Genomic DNA, 16837 nt, shown 5'->3' with positions numbered 1-16837 from the left:
CTACGGTGAGTAACGGTCTGGCGGTTTGCGCTGCCGGCCCGACCAACGCAACACCGGAGTTGAGGTGCTCCCGGCGATCTCGTTGCTTGTTGGCACTCCCCTCGGTGTTCCTCCTGCTAGGGGTCCGCCGGCAGTTTCCTGGCACCCGGAGTCACTGGCTTCTTCCTGGTCGTGCTCCAACTCCCGTGGCTTCATTTGGTCGCTGTGGCGCCGAATGGTTTCCCCCTCCAGATCGTCTGCGTTCACTAGGCGGGCTCCGTCTGTGGATGTAATGCTGGCTGGAGTCCACTGCTCGCCTCGCCCGAAGTTCCTCACCCAGACTGGCTCACCGGGCTGCCACACATCGAGGGAGGGACGGTCAACTGGCGAGGGCGGAACGGATACTGCGTTCTCCAGCCTGGAGCGAAGATCGTAGCCCATTAGGAGTTGCGCTGGTGTCTGGCCCCCGGCCTGCGGCGACGTGCGGTACCTGTGCAGAATCCTCGCCAGGCGGTTTTTCAGTGACCCCTGCACATTCTTCTTCGAAGAAAACTTGACACTACGAACAGCCCTCTCCGCGAGCCCATTGGACTAAGGTTGATACGGGGCTGTTCGGAGGTGTACTATGGTATTCAGCTTCATAAAATTGCGAAATTCCCAACTCGTAAACTGTGGGCCATTATCGGATACCAGCGTCCGGGGCAACCCGACTGTACTGAGTGCGCAGAGCCTCTATGGTGGCGTGCGTGGAGAACTCTTCATGAGTATCGCTTCTATCCACTTACTGTGTGAGTCCACCACAATCAGTAGCATGTGACCATCGATCGGCCCCGCAAAATAGATATGCAGCCTCGACCAACGCTCATCCGTTTCCGGCCATGCAACAGCGGGTTTCTTGGGGCATAGGGTCAGCTTGGATGTAACTGGGGCAGGACTTAACCATGTGCTCAATGTCCTTATCGATCCGGGGGTACCACATCAAGGAGCGCCCTAGCTGCTTCATTGAGCAAATTCCTTGATGGGTATCATGCAGCAGACGTAACATTACTGCTCGGGCATTCTTGGGACGACCACTCGATGGCCTCAGTAGAGAAGCCCGTAACTCCCCGTTATCTCAGCCTTCCTGTTGAAGTATAGCATCAAGTGCTGATCCTCAGGCCCCAAATTTCGTGGCCACTCCTCCTGCACGCATTGTCGCAGCTTTGCTAATTCGTCATCGAGCGCCGTGAGAGTGACCAGTTGCTTCGCAGACATGACACCATCATTGAGGGTTTCCGTGAGCAGGACATACTCACCGTCTCCAGTTTCTTCCTGCGTCTGTGGCTGGGAAGTTGCCGACGTGGGGAGCCGGCTGAGGGCATCTCCTGGAATGTTGTCTTTCCCGGGCTGGTGTTCGATGACGTAATCGTATGCGCTCAGCAGCAGGGCCCATCGCTGGATTCGCGCAGGGGCCATCACGGGTACTGGCGTGTCTGGATGAAAAAGTCCCACAAGCGTTATGGTCCGTCATCAATGTGAAAGTATTGCCCAGTAAATATTGTCGGAATTTCGATGCACCAAAACAAGTGCCAAGTCTTCATGCTCCATCTGCGAGTAATTTTTCTCAGCTTCCGTCAATAATCGAGAACGGAACCCTATGGGCCGAAGTACCCCGCCCCCGACATCGTGTGAAAGCACTGCGCCGATTCCGTCCGGGGAGGCATCGCATTCCAGGACTAGCGGCCTGTGTGGGTCAAAATGCGCCAGAAAATCTGCGGATTTGAGAATGTCTTTCACATTGCTGAATGCCTGTTGTTGAGTGGTACCCCGCTCCCACTTAGCTTCCTTCTTGAGTAGTTGATATGAGGGTGCCATGGTGGTCGATGCGTTAGGGAGAAAGTTGTGGTAGTACGTGACCATGCCAAGGTACGACCATAATTCTGCGGGATTCCGCGGTGCCTGAAACTCCAGGATGGCGTCGATGTTCTCCGTCTTTGGTTGAAGACCTCGAGCGCTGATTCGATGTCTCAAAAAATCCACCTCTGGTTGGCGGAACTTGCCCTTGCCTGCGTTCAAACGCACGCCATATTCCTGGACACGCTTCAATACTGTGCGCAGTGTGGTGCAGTCATTGCGTTTCTCTGCCACGATGACGTCATCTAGGTGACCTGAAGACCCGGAAGCCCCTGCAAAATGGTCTCCATACGACGTTGAAACACGGCCGGCGCGGACGCCACTCCAAAAGGCAGGCGAGTGAAGCTGAACAGTCCCTTATGCACGTTTATGGTCATGACTATATGGCTTCCTCATCCAACGGAAGCTGGTTGTGCGCCTCCCGCAAGTTTATCGTGGTAAAAACTTCACCACCGTTTAATGTCGCCAGGATATCCTCCACCCGTGGCACTGGATATTGCTCAGTGTGACAGGCTTTGTTTACCGTTAGCTTAAAATCGCCGCAAAGGCGCTGCAGCCATTCCGTTTTACTGCCGGTACCACTGGCGCGGCCCACTTCGAATGAGGCACCGGGACAATAATACCCGCTCCCGAAAGGCGGTCCAGTTCCACGTCGACCTTTGTACGAAAAGCATAAGGAACTTCGCGTGCTTTCCAAAATTTTGGCACCACGTTTTCTCGCGTCTCGAAGTGTACCGGAGCCCCTTTTATGAGTCCTTAACCTGGCGCGAACACATCAGCGAATTCTGCTAGCAACCGGTCCGCGTTAGTGTCGTCAGCACCGACTTACGGCAGTTGCACATCTGACGTGTTCACGTTCATGACCGGTGCCTCGAGCATGTGGAACGCTTGAATCAGGTCGCGTCCGCACAGGTTGGGGCCGGAGCAACCAAGGACTTGCAAAGATCCATCTGTCGACCTGTTTCCGCACGAAACCTTGAGCTTAAGTTGTCCAAGCGCTGGAAGCCGTCCCAGGAAGCAGGTCAGTTTCAATGGTGAACCGGGAAGCTTGGGTTACACTGCTTTGTTCCGCTCATATGTGGGCCACGTGATGACCCAAACCGATGAGCCTGTGTCGACCTGCGTGTCTACTGGAACCCCAGCACACTCCAAGGTGCGCACGATGGGTTGCGTAATGCCGACGTGGCCGATATTACTGTTCGCTGCCTCCAGCGCGAACATACCCTCTGTGCCCGTGTCTTCCTCCCGCGAAGACAAGGCGTGTACTTGGAGCACTGGTGGCACCACCCCAAAACCACTCTCACGGCGGCAACAGGCTCGGGCGATATGACCTCGTTGTTTGCACCTGAAGCATGACCCCGAGCGGAAGTGGCAATCCTCGGGCCCGTGCCCTTTTTCTCCGCAGCGGTAGCACGCAACAATCTGTGGCCGGCTTCTTGGGCGATAGGACTGGCCTCTTAGCGCATGCACACTTCCCTCAGTGGCGGGGCTTACTATCTCTTGCGCGTTGGGTCGGCTTCGACCATTTCGGCTGATATCGCATTTTCTTCCGCTTCGCTCCTCGTCAGCTGTGGTTTCGCGAGTAGCTGTCGACGCACTCCTGCGCTTCGCAGTCCACACACGATGTGATCTCGTAGCATTCTATCCAACGATGTGTCCTTGACCGGTTCGCCGGGCAGCTGGCTGCTGGTGAAGAACTTATAAGACTGCGCTATCTCGTTTAGTTGCAGCGAAAAGTGCTGCTTAAGCAAGGCTACCACTTGTGGGTACGAAAGTTCATTCACCTTATCCGGAGCACAACGTCCGCTCAGTACGTCCATGGTGTGGGTGGACAGTGCAGTCACCAGCAGGGCCCGCTTCTTTGTGTCTTCCGTGATGCCATTTCCCTCAAAGAAGGCTTCCAGCCGAACCTGGTAAGCGGGCCACTTGTCGCTCGTCTCGTCCAACTGCGGCGGGCAGGCGTATACTCCCGTGGGTGCGGCGTTCATGGCGGACTGAATTGACGCCCCGTTCTCATCCCATCCTCGTCGCCACTGAAACGAACACACCGGGGCGCGTATTCCCGAACCATATCCCGTAGGGGCCCAGGCCCCCCCCCCCCCCCCCACACACACACCCTTCCAACGGCAACGTCACAGCGTGACGTCCCTTTCTCTTCGTGCGCAACTTCATGCGACGTGGATATTTTTTTCCTCGTTTTGGACGGCGGCCGATGGTTTCGCTCCGTACGCGAGGCTGGGGCTGCGGCGCTGGGGAGCTGACGCATATTTAGTAGACGTAAAGGCCCAACCACATGCAGCGTACTTTCGGCGTTTTCTCGCGTGGCGACGCGAGCTGACGCGCGAGCACGCCGATGTCTACGCTCGCCAGATACCGGCGTCGACGCAGCGCAGCGCGAGAAAGCAGCGGAAACCTGGCAGCAGCGGTCGGGTTTCACGTCCTTCCCGTGCTTTGGGGTCATTCCTTTCAGCAGAAGAGAATCAATTCCTTTTTAACTTGCGGTTATCGGCTGCCTGGAGACAAACTGCAAGCTATTTCTGTTCGAAAGCGCTCATTCATTTGTGGCTTGTTTGGTTTTCATCGCGAAGATCGGGTATTTCGATAGCTTTTTTTTAAGTTAAATAAGGAGTTCTGGCTACGTGGCTTGCAGTATTAGCATGATGGGGCTTTGCTGCAAGATTGGTGCGTGACGACCAAGCCTTATCAAAGCGTGAATGCTAGCGGCGCATGCCATTCCATTCGTTGCTACCGTGGCTTGCGTAGGGGAGGCCGAGGTTTCGCGATAGCTTTTCTTGACACAAATAAGGGGGCTGTGGTTACATCACTTGTAGTAATAGCATAAATGCCCTCGGATCCAAGAGGGGTGCATAAGAAACAAGCGCTCAAATCTCTCAAACATGACCAAAGCAAATCACTCGACAATATTCGTTGGCAGCCTCTGTTGAGGTACCAAATTCTTGAGATACTCGTCTTCTCCTGGTGGGGCCTCATGGCATAATCTCTTACTTCTATCAGGTTTTTTGTGAATAGATCAGCCCTGTATTGGCGGCGGTCTTTGAAAACATCAAGAACACAAAACTGCTACCACCCTCCATGCGGGGCAGTAACTTAGTCCTCATCCCCCAAAAAACCTACCATATCACGCCACCCAACGTGGAAGACTTCAGGCCTATCAGTCGTCTTTCCACCGACTATAAAATTCTAGCCCGCATCCTGGCCAAACACCTCGAGACAGCCCTCAGTAGTGTACTGGGTCCTCACCAGACATGCGGGTTTAAGGGACGTTTCATCAACACCAACCTGCACCGCATGCGGACCATCTGTGAGGTGGCGGAATCAGGCATTCACCTCTTAGCTGTCCTACAACTCGACCTTAAAAAGGCCTTCGACCAGGTTGACCACGCCTTCCTGTTCAAGCTCCTCGGTCAATATGGGGTAGGGAATACAATGATCGAGTGGATAAAAATCTGCTACACCTCCATCACCACCAGCATAATCATAAACGGGGAGGAGGGGCGCCCATCGACATCGGTAGGTCACTCAGACAGGCGTGCCCTATGTCCCCGATCCTTTTCGCATTGCATATTGAACCACTTTGCAGGATGGCAACAGCGTCCAAGTCAATCAAAGGCTTAATTCTCGGCGACGAAGAGCTCAAGGTGTTGGCTTACGTGGACGATGTTGCGTTTGTGTGCTCCTCGAGAGAGCAGGCAGGGGAGGTAGGCACACTGGCTGAAGCATTTTGTCGATTCTCGGGGGCTTAACTCAATCTTTTGAAGTCAGACGGTGCATGGCTAGAGGAATGGCCCACCAAACCACAACAACTCTACGGAGTTCGATGGAGGGAGGACATCACCCGCTACCTGGATGTAAACGTAGAAAACGGCACAGCCATCGCCCCCATATGGCAGACGAAACTGGCAGCTGCTAAAATGAACTTGAAACCCTGGAGAGTGCGACACATTGCCCTCTTCTCTAGGGCACGTGTCTGCAACGCCGTGGTATACCCGGCCATCTTGTACGCGGCCCGTGTCTCGACCATTGACGCAGGCTCATTGGCCAAGCTACATGGGTTGTTCGGTGTTTTTGTCTGGCGATCCACGTACGAGCCCATGCGCCGCACCAACGTTTTCTGGAGTGCTGAAGCCGGGGGGCTTGGGCTCGTCAACATAGAGCTTAAACTAACTGTGCAACGATTTCTGTACTTCCGAGATCACCGAGATGGCTTCCTCCAGGCGGCAGTGAAAAATGTAGGCACGTTGCACCTCACCCCTTGGCTCGTAACAACAGCGGAGCTCCAAAGTGGTGCCCATGCAACAGGTTTTTACAGAGAAGTGGCGGGGGCGGTGGCCCTCTTACAGGAACGCTTCTCGTGGGGAATACCTCTGCTCAGTGAAACCAAGGAAGTTGTATTAGGACTTCGTAGAACTGACCCTCCCACCACCCATGTACCGCCTACCACCCCTTGGTCGGCCGAAAAGTGACGTCCTGTGGCGAGTACGGACGCTCCCTATCCCGACCGGCTCGAAGGACTTTTTCTTCCGCTTTCACGCGTGTATACTTCCTACAAAGGCAAGACAGGAAGAACGCGGTTTTTTTCTGCCGGGAGGGGCCAACGGTCTACTGTGCGGAAGGAGGGAAACGGTCGAACACGTATTCATGGACTGTAACACGGCGTTCTACTTCTGGGATGAGCTGCAGTGCTACTCCAACACGCGCTGAAAAATCACTTGGGCAAACTTGAAGTTCCTAGATGCGGCCTCGGAACGCCCGCTCCTTCGCGACTGCGTCCATGTCATAGGGCTCCACTCGCTATGGAGGGCGAGAGTCTACGCCGTCGCATGTACTGAACGCCCCCGACCGGCGTGGCGGCACTTTGTCCAAAAGGCACAATGGGCAATACCCGCCCTTGACGGGGCTGAGGCAGACTCCGAGCTACGCGACGCACTGGATCGGGGAACGCGACCTCTCATGAATTTCAAGTCACAATAGCAGAGGAGATGGGACGCAATTATATATGCCTAGCTCCGGGTAACGATGGAGCCCACTTATATCAAGAAATAGTTTACCCAAGAGCTCTATTTACTCCCTTCCCTCTATCCCGTTTACTTAAAACTTTGTGCAATGACACAGTAGCCCTGTAGGCAATCTCTCTTGCTTAAGTTTCACAAACCCTCTGTGGCTTTGCGGGCAATACTCCTCGATTGGCTTACACTTACTTGGCAAAACATTCTGACCCTCTTCTCGCATGATAGCCGAACGCCTCCTTTTTATGTTTAGGTGAAGCCATGTTCTGATGTGCTCGGACACCACTGTAATTACTGCATAAGGCTCTGTATACATTTGTGAATAAAGTTATGGTTACAAAAAAAAAAGCGTGGTCGAGCAGTTGCGCGCTTGTGTGCTGGCGTTTTGTTTTGAAAGTCCATGATTCGAATCTTGGCAAAACCTCGTTTTTTTTTTTTTTAAGGTTCTCTTTTTTTTAAGGCAAACAAAGGGGGCCAGAGTGCCTTGCCGTTTAACCTACAAGTGACGTTCGATGGTACCCTCAGTATCAAGGCAGCCCCGAAATTTGCTTTGCTCACACTTTGAATTCATGAAGCTGCAGTCGGTACATAACATCAAGGTTAAATCAAGTGTAAAGTTGTGCTAAGTGCGTCTTCGTTCATCATCATATCTTGTTTTGTTCAGATTTGACGCTAATGACATAATTATAAAAACGGATCAACACGCTCGCTGATCTTAACAGCAGATGAGCGACCGACGTATATATATATATACGCTTGTGCTTTCGACCGATTGGGAGCAAACGTTCTGCGCTTCGGTACGGAATCCAAAAGGCCACCCAAGTTCAAAAAAACATTTTCGTCTTCACTGTAATGATCGAGAGTGTTCCCTTTCAGAAACGTAAACAATGACCACATGTACGTGAAAAAGCGTCCGCCTGCGCGCGCACTTAGAGCACCGCGCCCAACGCTAGGTTAACTAGGAACAGGATGGAAGACGAGCGTCTGCAGGGTCGCAAGAGAGTGCGGAGAGTGAGAAGCGAGAACAGGTATGCTAAGGTATACTTCGTGCTTCAGCTTCCCAGCGTGTACGTCATGCTGGGCTCACGGAGCGAAACCACCAACCGCCGCGAAGCAGCGCGACCACAAAAGACCAAAACAAATTTTTGCCTTTACTTTAATGAGAGTGCTTTCCAGAATGTATAGGTACTAAAAGGTTAAAGTCCCAGCCACATGGACGCGAAATCACGCGTCGCGCGAGCGTCGGCGCCGTTCGGCGGCAACGCGCAGACACGGGCACTTTCAATCGCGATTGAAGAGAATCGCGATCGAGTTTTCGAACGCGCTCGACGCACTGCCGCTGCTACACGGCACGTTTCAATCGCGATCGAGAAGTTGCACCGATTGCATTCGTGTACGCCAGATGGTGCTAACAATGCACTTGCGGCCGGCGTCTGGTAACTACGCGCGGCCGTAGGTATACGTAACTATATAAATGTTACCACACGCTCATTTGGGTCAAAAGTTTCGACACAATTTGTGGCGTTAGTTGATGTTGTCACCTTCTGTGCCATTACTGAGCGGGGACGAGAGCATCGCCGCTTCCGTTCGATCGCGCTTGGAAGCCTCGATCGCGCTTGAGAAACCAGGATTGAGTTCCAGCGGGATCGAGCTCGATCGCGATTGAAACTGCCGTGTCACAGGGGCATATGAGGCCGGCGAAGTCACACTATAGTGTGCTAGTATAGTCACGCGCTAGCCGCCGCGTCAGTGCGCTGTTGGACACGTTTGTGTGAAACATGCCATAAGTTGAAGTCATTTATGAGCAGTTATTGTGAGTTGTTGAATTGCACTTAACAAGACCATTGCCGTAAAAAAATATTTCTGGGCTAATGTTAACATCCTGCGAAATGTATTTCAAGTCATTACCGTCAAATCTGAACAAAATTAGATAGGATGATAAACGAAGGTGCACTTAGCACAACTTTACTTGCTACTTGATTTAACCTTGATGACATGTACCGACTGCAGCTTTATGAATTCAAAGTGTGAGCAAAGCAAATGTCGGGGCTGCCTTGATACTGAGCTCACCATCGAACGTCACTTGTAGGTTAAACGGCAAGGCATTCTGGCCCCCTTTGTTTGCCTGGAAAAAAAAGAAAAGCCGGTGAAACCCTCATTGCAAAAAAAAATTGGCCGCGTATCTGCTGCTTTCGTTGCAAATGTCGTCAAAAGACGATAGTCTTTGTAGACATTTGCCAAGGAAATGCTTCCCCTTTGCTTTCCCGCTCACCTTTGATGCTGTTTCTGTAGCGCCGCGCTCATCCCAAGGTAAACACACTAAATGTTTGCGCAAGGCGATTTGAATTTACCGGGTTCCACTGCTACAGGCCGGGTTCCTCGATGCCAGCGCTGCAGTACGGTGGAGACGCGCGTGAATGGAGGCGGCCGACTACAAGGTTTATAGAACCGCGTGGCCCTGCTCCACGTGCATTCCAAGCAGAAAGTGGAACCTAGCTAGTGGAACCTTTCGTTGGTGTTGCCGCGTGATTTTTCATATGCCGCCAGGAGGCGGCGGTTTTCTGCAGTAGGTGTAGAATATCATTTTGTATCGAAAAACCAAGCATCCATGAATTTTTTACTAAAGGAACACTGTAAATACCCCTTGTGTACTAATTTCCTGTCTTATATTTGCGTAATGTCTTGTTCTTGTTCAACAAAGTTGACCAGTATGAACATATAAACCAGGCTTAGACGTTTACATTTGGCTGTGAGTATATAAGGCTATTGCGCAGTAAGCAATTTACTTTGGCCGGGTGGCTCAATCGAGTTACAGACAGACAAACGGACAGACGTACAGACAGGCATACAGACAGACCAAAATTGCTGGGTTTAAGTAGCCCAAGAAAGACTATCGTCTTTAAAAAAAAGCGAGGTTTTGCCAAGATTCGAACCATAGACTTTCACAACAAAACGCCAGCACACAAGCGTGCAACCTTTAGACCACGCCGGGAGGCGACGCGGTTCCCAAGAATTTGGTACCCTAACAGAGACTGCCAATGAATATTGCCGAGTGATTTGGTTTGGTCGTGTTTGAGAAATTTGAGCCGTGGTAGCGCTTGTTTCTTACGCACCCATCTTGGATCCGAGGGCAGTTATGCTATTACTACAAGCGATGTAACCACAGCCCCTTCATTTGAGTCAAGAAAAGCTATCGCAAAACCTCGGTCTCCCCTACGCAAGCCACGGTAGCAACGAATAGAATGGCATGCGCCGCTAGCATTCACGCGTTGATAAGGCTTGGTCGTCACGCACCAATCTTGCAGCAAATCCCCATCATGCTAATACTGCAAACGACGTAGCCAGAGCTCCTTATTTAACTCAAAAAAAGCTATCGCAAATACCCGATCTCCCCGATGAAAGCCGAACAAGCCACAAATGAATGAGCGCTTTCGAACAGAAAAAGCTTGCAATTTATTTATTTATTTATTTATTTATTTATTTATTTATTTATTTACTTATTTATTTATTTACAATACTGCTGACCCCAGTTAAGGGTAAGGGGTCGTAGCAGGGTGGAAAGAAGAGTGAGGTACATTTCACAATAAAACAGACAAAAAGAACGCATAACATCAGCAAAAAAACAAGATTGAACTGAATGCCAATTCACAGTGGCGGGTGGATAATATTTGGCGAAGGGCACAAAAAAGGAAAGAAGAAACCGACACACGTATTGAAACGACACACGCTGCAAAAAGAAGAGCACACATCAATGCCCCGCGAACGCAATATACACAGAGAACCAGAACACGTTATGCACATACCAAGTGAACAACAAGAAAGAAAAGTTTAAAAGTCAAGTAGGGTTTCAAATTTGTTAATATCAGTTTGTTCGACAACATGACTTTCAAGGTTATTCCATTCATTAACTGTTCTTGAAAAAAGGAATACTTAAAGACATTGTTTTTCGTCTGGAATGGGGTTAAGTTCAGCGAGTGACGGTGGCGGGATGAATGACCTGAAGAAAAATACGTTAAGTATTGATGAGTATCGCTTTTGAGAAGGTTCTTCACAATTTTAAAAAGAAAGCGTAGGCGGCATAATTTATTTCTGTCTGCAATGTTCAATAAACCAGCCTTGGCTGTCAGTTCCGAAACTGAAGCGCGGCCATAAGAATTAAAAATAAAACGGACTGCTTTATTTTGTACACGATTTAATTTAGATAAGTTAGCCGCCGTGAAAGGGTCCCAAATTACATTTCCATAATCGAGAATGGGTAACACGGTGCTTTTATAGGCTAGTAATTTTATGCTTGGTGGAGCATTTCTGAGAGACCTTTTCAAGTAGTGAAGTTTATACATTGATTGATTAGCAACGTTTGTAATGTGTTTATCCCAGTGCAAGTTGTTACATATATGTAAACCAAGATATTTATACTCAGTTACCCATGTTAGCACGTTATTATCGACTGTGTAATTAAAAAGAAGGGGTTGCTTCTTGTTTGTGATTGACATAACCGCACTTTTTTTATAATTAACAGACATCTGCCATGTGTTGCACCACTGAATAACATTGTTCAGCTTCAAATTAAGGTTAATCTGGTCATCCAAAGAGTCTACAGTAGAATAAATCAAACAATCATCAGCGTACAACCTGATTTTCATGTCATGCTCGCCAACAATGTCGTTAACATAAAGAAGAAATAACAACGGACCCAGAACCGAACCCTGGGGTACACCCGAAGTGACAGGTACCATTTTAGAAGGAGTGTCGCTGAAGATGACATACAGGTAACGTGAAGTAATGTATGACTGAATCCAACTGCAAAATTTATCATTTTTAAGAATGGCACGTAGTTTGATCATTAGTTTTACATGAGATATCTTGTCGAACGCTTTCGCGAAATCTATAAATATTACATCTGTTTGTTTACGGTCATTAATAGTCACGGCGAAGTCATGTACGGTTTCGACAAGTTGGGTCACAGTGGAAAAGCCGCGCCTAAAACCATGTTGTGCTGAAGAGAGAATCGAATGCGTTGTTAAGAAAGTAGATATGTGTTTGTGAATGACATGTTCTAATAATTTACAACAAGTGCTGGTTAAAGCTATAGGACGGTAATTCGTAACTGACTGTTTATCCCCTTGTTTAAATAGGGGCTTAATTTTGGACACTTTCCAATCTTCCGGCAGGACTCCAGTTGAAAGAGACAAATTAAAAATAATAACAAGGAATTTGGCGCACCACTCCGCGTATCTTTTTAGAAAAGCATTGGGTATATCATCAGGTCCAGGAGATTTTTTTTCATCTAAGTTGAGGAGTAGATTAAGTATACCGGGTTCCGTAATTATGACATCCTCAAGAGATGGCAGCATTCTATATTTATCGAAAGGCGGGGTAGTTCCGTCGTCAACTGTAAATACGGGCTTGAAATTTTCGTTAAATGAATTCGAGATTTCTGTAGAATCCGAGGTACATATGTTATCTATTACGAAAGTGCTAGTTTCCGAGTGTTTAGGGGTTATACTTCGCCAAAATTTGGAGGGCGATTCTTTAATCATGCTACTCAATCGCACTGTGTAGAATGTACGCCGCTCTGTTTGCATTAGGTCTTTTAGTTTACGAGAGAGCTGGGAAATTTCTTCCTTTAGCTTCGTATTACGATTTATTTTGTACCGTTTGTTCAGGCGATTGATTTTCCTTTTTAAATGAATGATGTCTCGGGTGATCCATGGATTAGAGGGATTTGCTGGTCGATACCGGAAGGGAACATAGAGGTCAATGCATGCGTGTACTGTGTTCTTAAATTTCACCCAGAGAGAGTTAGCGTCGCACGTAATGTCCGAAGAAGTACTCAAAAAGCGATCATACACAGACTCCAATCTGTCTAGTATACAAACATCGTTAGCAGCGGAAAAAATTGGTACACGAGTCGTTTTCAACTTTGTCTTTAGGAGAGAGAAACGAAATTGAACTAAGACACACTTATGATCTGAGAGACCATCCAGTACCTCACACTCATGGTCACCGTCAATATTGGACCGAACAAAAACAAGATCCAGTATTGATTTGCTTTCTCCGTGAATACGCGTATACTCATGAACTAGTTGAACCAAATCAAAACGAAAAGCAATATCAATTAACTCCTCGTTGTTAAAAGTATCACGAGTACCAGAAGAGAAGGTGGGCCATTCAATATCAGGTAGGTTGAAGTCACCACAGAGCACAAGTTTCGTGTCTTTCGCTATCTGGAGACCAATCTATTCCTTTAAATTCCGCAAAGCATCAATTCTGGTACTAGGGGGTCTGTAAACAACACCAATAACCAGGCACTTTCCGTCGCGACACATTTTACAAAATAAGGCCTCAACACCAACGGGGTCGGCCATTCTAGCAATTTGTATGTTATTTTTAAAGAGTAACGCCACACCGCCTCCCCTGGAATCACGATCTTTGCGATAAACACGATAATCTGGGGGAACAAATTCGCTATCATGGATTCCCTGGTGAAGCCAGGTCTCTGTCAGTGCAACAATGTCCGGATCATGTATCGATATCAGATGTTCTAGGTCAAGTGTCTTGTTTACAATACTACGGCAGTTAACATTTAGTAGCTTTATATAAGGGGATGCGGAAGGTTGTCATATGGCTGATCGCTTTCGAAGAGGCACCTTATCATTTTTTTCTTTGTCCCAGACATACATAGTTCCATTCACAGACACCTTATTAAAAACCAGCTTTACGTCCTCTTTCCGCTTGCGGTTTTCACTTGTGCTTTCCCAAAGTTTTTTTTCTGACTTCACGAACATTCTGGGAGAAGTCTTCTGTAATGTACATGTCTGTGTTCTTTAGTTTAGGGCAGTTCTTAAATATTAAGAGTTTTTCGCGAAAATCGGCAAGCTTCAAAATTACGGGCGAATTTTGTTCTGTTTTTTAACTCCTAACCGGTGGCACCTTTCTACTCCTGAAACACTAATTTTTAAGGTTTCCTTAAAAAATGTGTTAACCACGTTCTCGTGCAAGGATTCCAGAGATTCATTCTGTTATTCTTTTAAGCCGTGAATAATGATGATATTTCGCCGGCTGCGATTTTCGAGATCATCAATTTTATCTAACACGAAGGTAACGTCGTTTTGAACCTTCGTGACAGTTGATTCGAGTGACTGAATTTTTTCACCGAAACCGGCAAGGCGAGCGACGGAAACTTCTAATGAATCCAGCCTATCGTTGAACTGCGCGAAAGAGTCGGTTAAGGCTTTCTGCGCATCACCAAAAGTGTTCATCTGTTTCATTATTTCTTTTTGGCTATTAAGTACGTGAAGAATCAGTTCACGGTCAGTGAGAGTAGAATGAAGCTGGCCTTCATTGTCCGAGCTCACAGAGTCCGGCCCTGGGTTCTGCTCGACGTCACCGCATCTCAAAAGAAGATTAACAAATGCGCGGAAACTTAAAGAAGACAACGCTCGTTTCACACCAGTGGGGCAGGGCAGCAGCAAAAGACAAACATCGTCACTTCGAAAAGGTTTGGCCTCAGGCAAGCGACTAACCTGCGCCAAGAAAAAGATGTTCCGGTTGAACATCGTTGCAGCCACGCTGCCGCCGTGCCCACTGAAGAGTGCGGGAGGCGGTGGGGAATTTATGAGCTGTTGTTGCGATGACGTCACTCGGCCACTGGCGCTGTACTCGGGTAAGGACGGCGAGCGTCCCCCCGGGTGAATCCGTGATGTGGCAGAAGTGTGACGATTGCTCGTTTTCTTCTTCAAGCAAAGTCGGGTACGGGTTATCAGGGTGGTCCACGTGGTTTCATGGGTGAGCGTGCCCGGTGAATGCGATGCTGAAGATCTGCGCCAAGAAAAAGATGTTCCGGTTGAACATCGTTGCAGCCACGCTGCCGCCGTGCCCACTCAAGGTAGCCGATAACCCCAAGTTAAAAAGAAATTGATTCTCTTCTGCTGAAAGGAATGACCCCAAAGCACGAGAAGGACGTGAAACCCGACCTCTGCTGCCAAACACATCGGCCGCCCCCCAAACGAGAGAAAAAAAATTCACGTCGCATGAAGCCGCGCACGAAGAGAAAGTGACGTGACGCTGTGACGTCGCTGTTTGAAGGGGGTGTGGTCGGTGGCGTGGGCCCCTACGGGATATGGTGTGGGAATACGCAGCCCGGTCATGGCCGACGCTGCTGCTGCGTACAGACGCCGCCCCGGCGAATTCCAGGCAACGGCCGGCAGAATCTCTGGTTTCACTCTTTGTGGAGACACGTGTGTGAATTCAAGTGATGTTGCATTTGCAATTGTTGTGGGTGTCCTTTAAAGCTTTGCTTTCAAACCACCTTCACCGGATGGATAGGAGCCAATTTTTTTTAGTGGGTGCGATGGTGTCCTCGGGATAAACTAATGCATTTCCCCTTAGACCGGTTGGTCGACCGAATATCTCTGATGACATCTTTGGACACACGTTCCGGGCGTGAAACCGGGCCTACATTGTAGCAAAAATGTTACTTGAAAATAACGAAAAATGAACGGTTAGATATAAGACAATACAAGGAGCGATCATTAAGGGGGGTCCAATAGTATACTTCTCACAAACCACATGATATAGGGATAACAATTTGATCGATACCATTTCCCTCAAGTTCCCGAGTTGTCTATTAACTCTTGCCGGTGAGTTTAATTAGCTGATATTGACTGGCCTCCCTAACCGTTCGTGCTCAACGTAATCGCCATGAACAACTAAGCTTTCTGCGCTTACTTCATTATCATAATCTCAAACAACTCGTACATGAACAGATGCGCGGCGGTCACATACTAGATCTTGTATTCACAAATGACCCACAGCTTGCTAAAACAAACACGTTGGACGAAATCAGTGACCATAACGCCGTATATTGCTCGTTGCCGCTACCACGTGCAGACAAATCTAAAGTTAAGAAACATATCTTTAACTACAGCGGAACCGACACTGAAAAACTGAACGGTGTGCTGCAGAGCTTCTCTGAAGACTTTGAGCTCAACTTTGCGAATCGTTCAGTGCAGCATAACTGGTGTCTGTTCCGCGATAAACTAAAGGAAGTGGAAGAATTCTGTGTACCTAAACTAGCAATAAGCGAAATAGCAAATGATCTTTGGTCTACTCTAGAAGAAAAACGAAGCTTAAGCAAGAAGAAAAGAGCATACCAGAAAGCGACTAAAACGAGCGACCCCCATGACTGGCTTAAATACAAGAGTACGCCCAGCGTGTGCGCCGGATGCAATTCACAAGGCCAAAAATGAATTCTACAATTGCACGCTCCCAAGCCACTTAAAAATGGACCCTAAAAAATTTTAGAATGTTATTAATTCAAATAAGAACAACTTCGCCCCACCCCTCACAAGTGAAGATGGCAAGACCTTGCTCGTTGCAAAATGTGCTGAAAAACTGAACACCTACTTCTCTAAAGTTTTCGCTGTTGAGCGACCACTAGATACCTCTCTCGATTTGCCGGCACTTACCGTTCCACGCCCCTTTTCAGCTAGCGTAATCTCTACGCATGGCGTAGCCTGCGCAATAGATCGTTTGGAACTCAAGACTAGCCCCGGACCAGACAGAATTAGCGCGAAAATTTTAAAACTAAGAACTCACTTTTCGTCATATTTTCTTTGATTTTTCAACAATCATTTGATTCAGAATTCATACAGAAAGATTGGAAATCAGCGCATGTGACCCCAATTTTTAAATCGGATCACTATACAACACCTAATAACTACAGGCCAATTTCACAAACATCAATCGGTTGTATACTAATTTAACACATTTTATTCACGCATATAATGACCAACCTTAGCCTGGACAGCCTGCTCTTAAACAACCAACATAACTTTCGTAAAGATCTGTCTTGCCAAACACAGCTTTTCGAATTTGTAACCGACTTCATTCCGCTCTAAACGTGTCCCGCCCTGTTGATGCAATTTTCAGTGACT

At 48.3% G+C, this 16837-nt stretch overlaps 1 protein-coding gene and 1 pseudogene across 1 annotated transcript; both read right to left on the bottom strand.

Annotated features, from left to right (window-relative positions):
* On the bottom strand, positions 1 to 3906 carry LOC144153919 (uncharacterized). Its single transcript, XM_077685688.1, has 4 exons — positions 3657 to 3906; positions 3323 to 3326; positions 1267 to 1442; positions 1 to 450 (listed from the first exon to the last, which is right to left on the bottom strand). The coding sequence occupies exons 1-4, from the start codon at positions 3858 to 3860 to the stop codon at positions 1 to 3; spliced, it is 834 nt and encodes a 277-aa protein (XP_077541814.1). The 5' UTR covers positions 3861 to 3906.
* Positions 3907 to 12371: 8465 nt separating this feature from the next.
* Positions 12372 to 14841, bottom strand: LOC144152191 (uncharacterized; annotated as a pseudogene).
* Between the last annotated feature and the right edge of the window lie 1996 nt (positions 14842 to 16837).

This window comes from Haemaphysalis longicornis, unplaced genomic scaffold (assembly GCF_048455015.1).
Source record: "Haemaphysalis longicornis isolate Haplotype H1 unplaced genomic scaffold, Haemaphysalis longicornis Haplotype H1 scaffold_9, whole genome shotgun sequence".
NCBI lineage: Eukaryota > Metazoa > Arthropoda > Arachnida > Ixodida > Ixodidae > Haemaphysalis > Haemaphysalis longicornis.
Note: the sequence above shows the minus strand (reverse complement) of the source record. Positions and strands in the feature narration are given on the sequence as shown.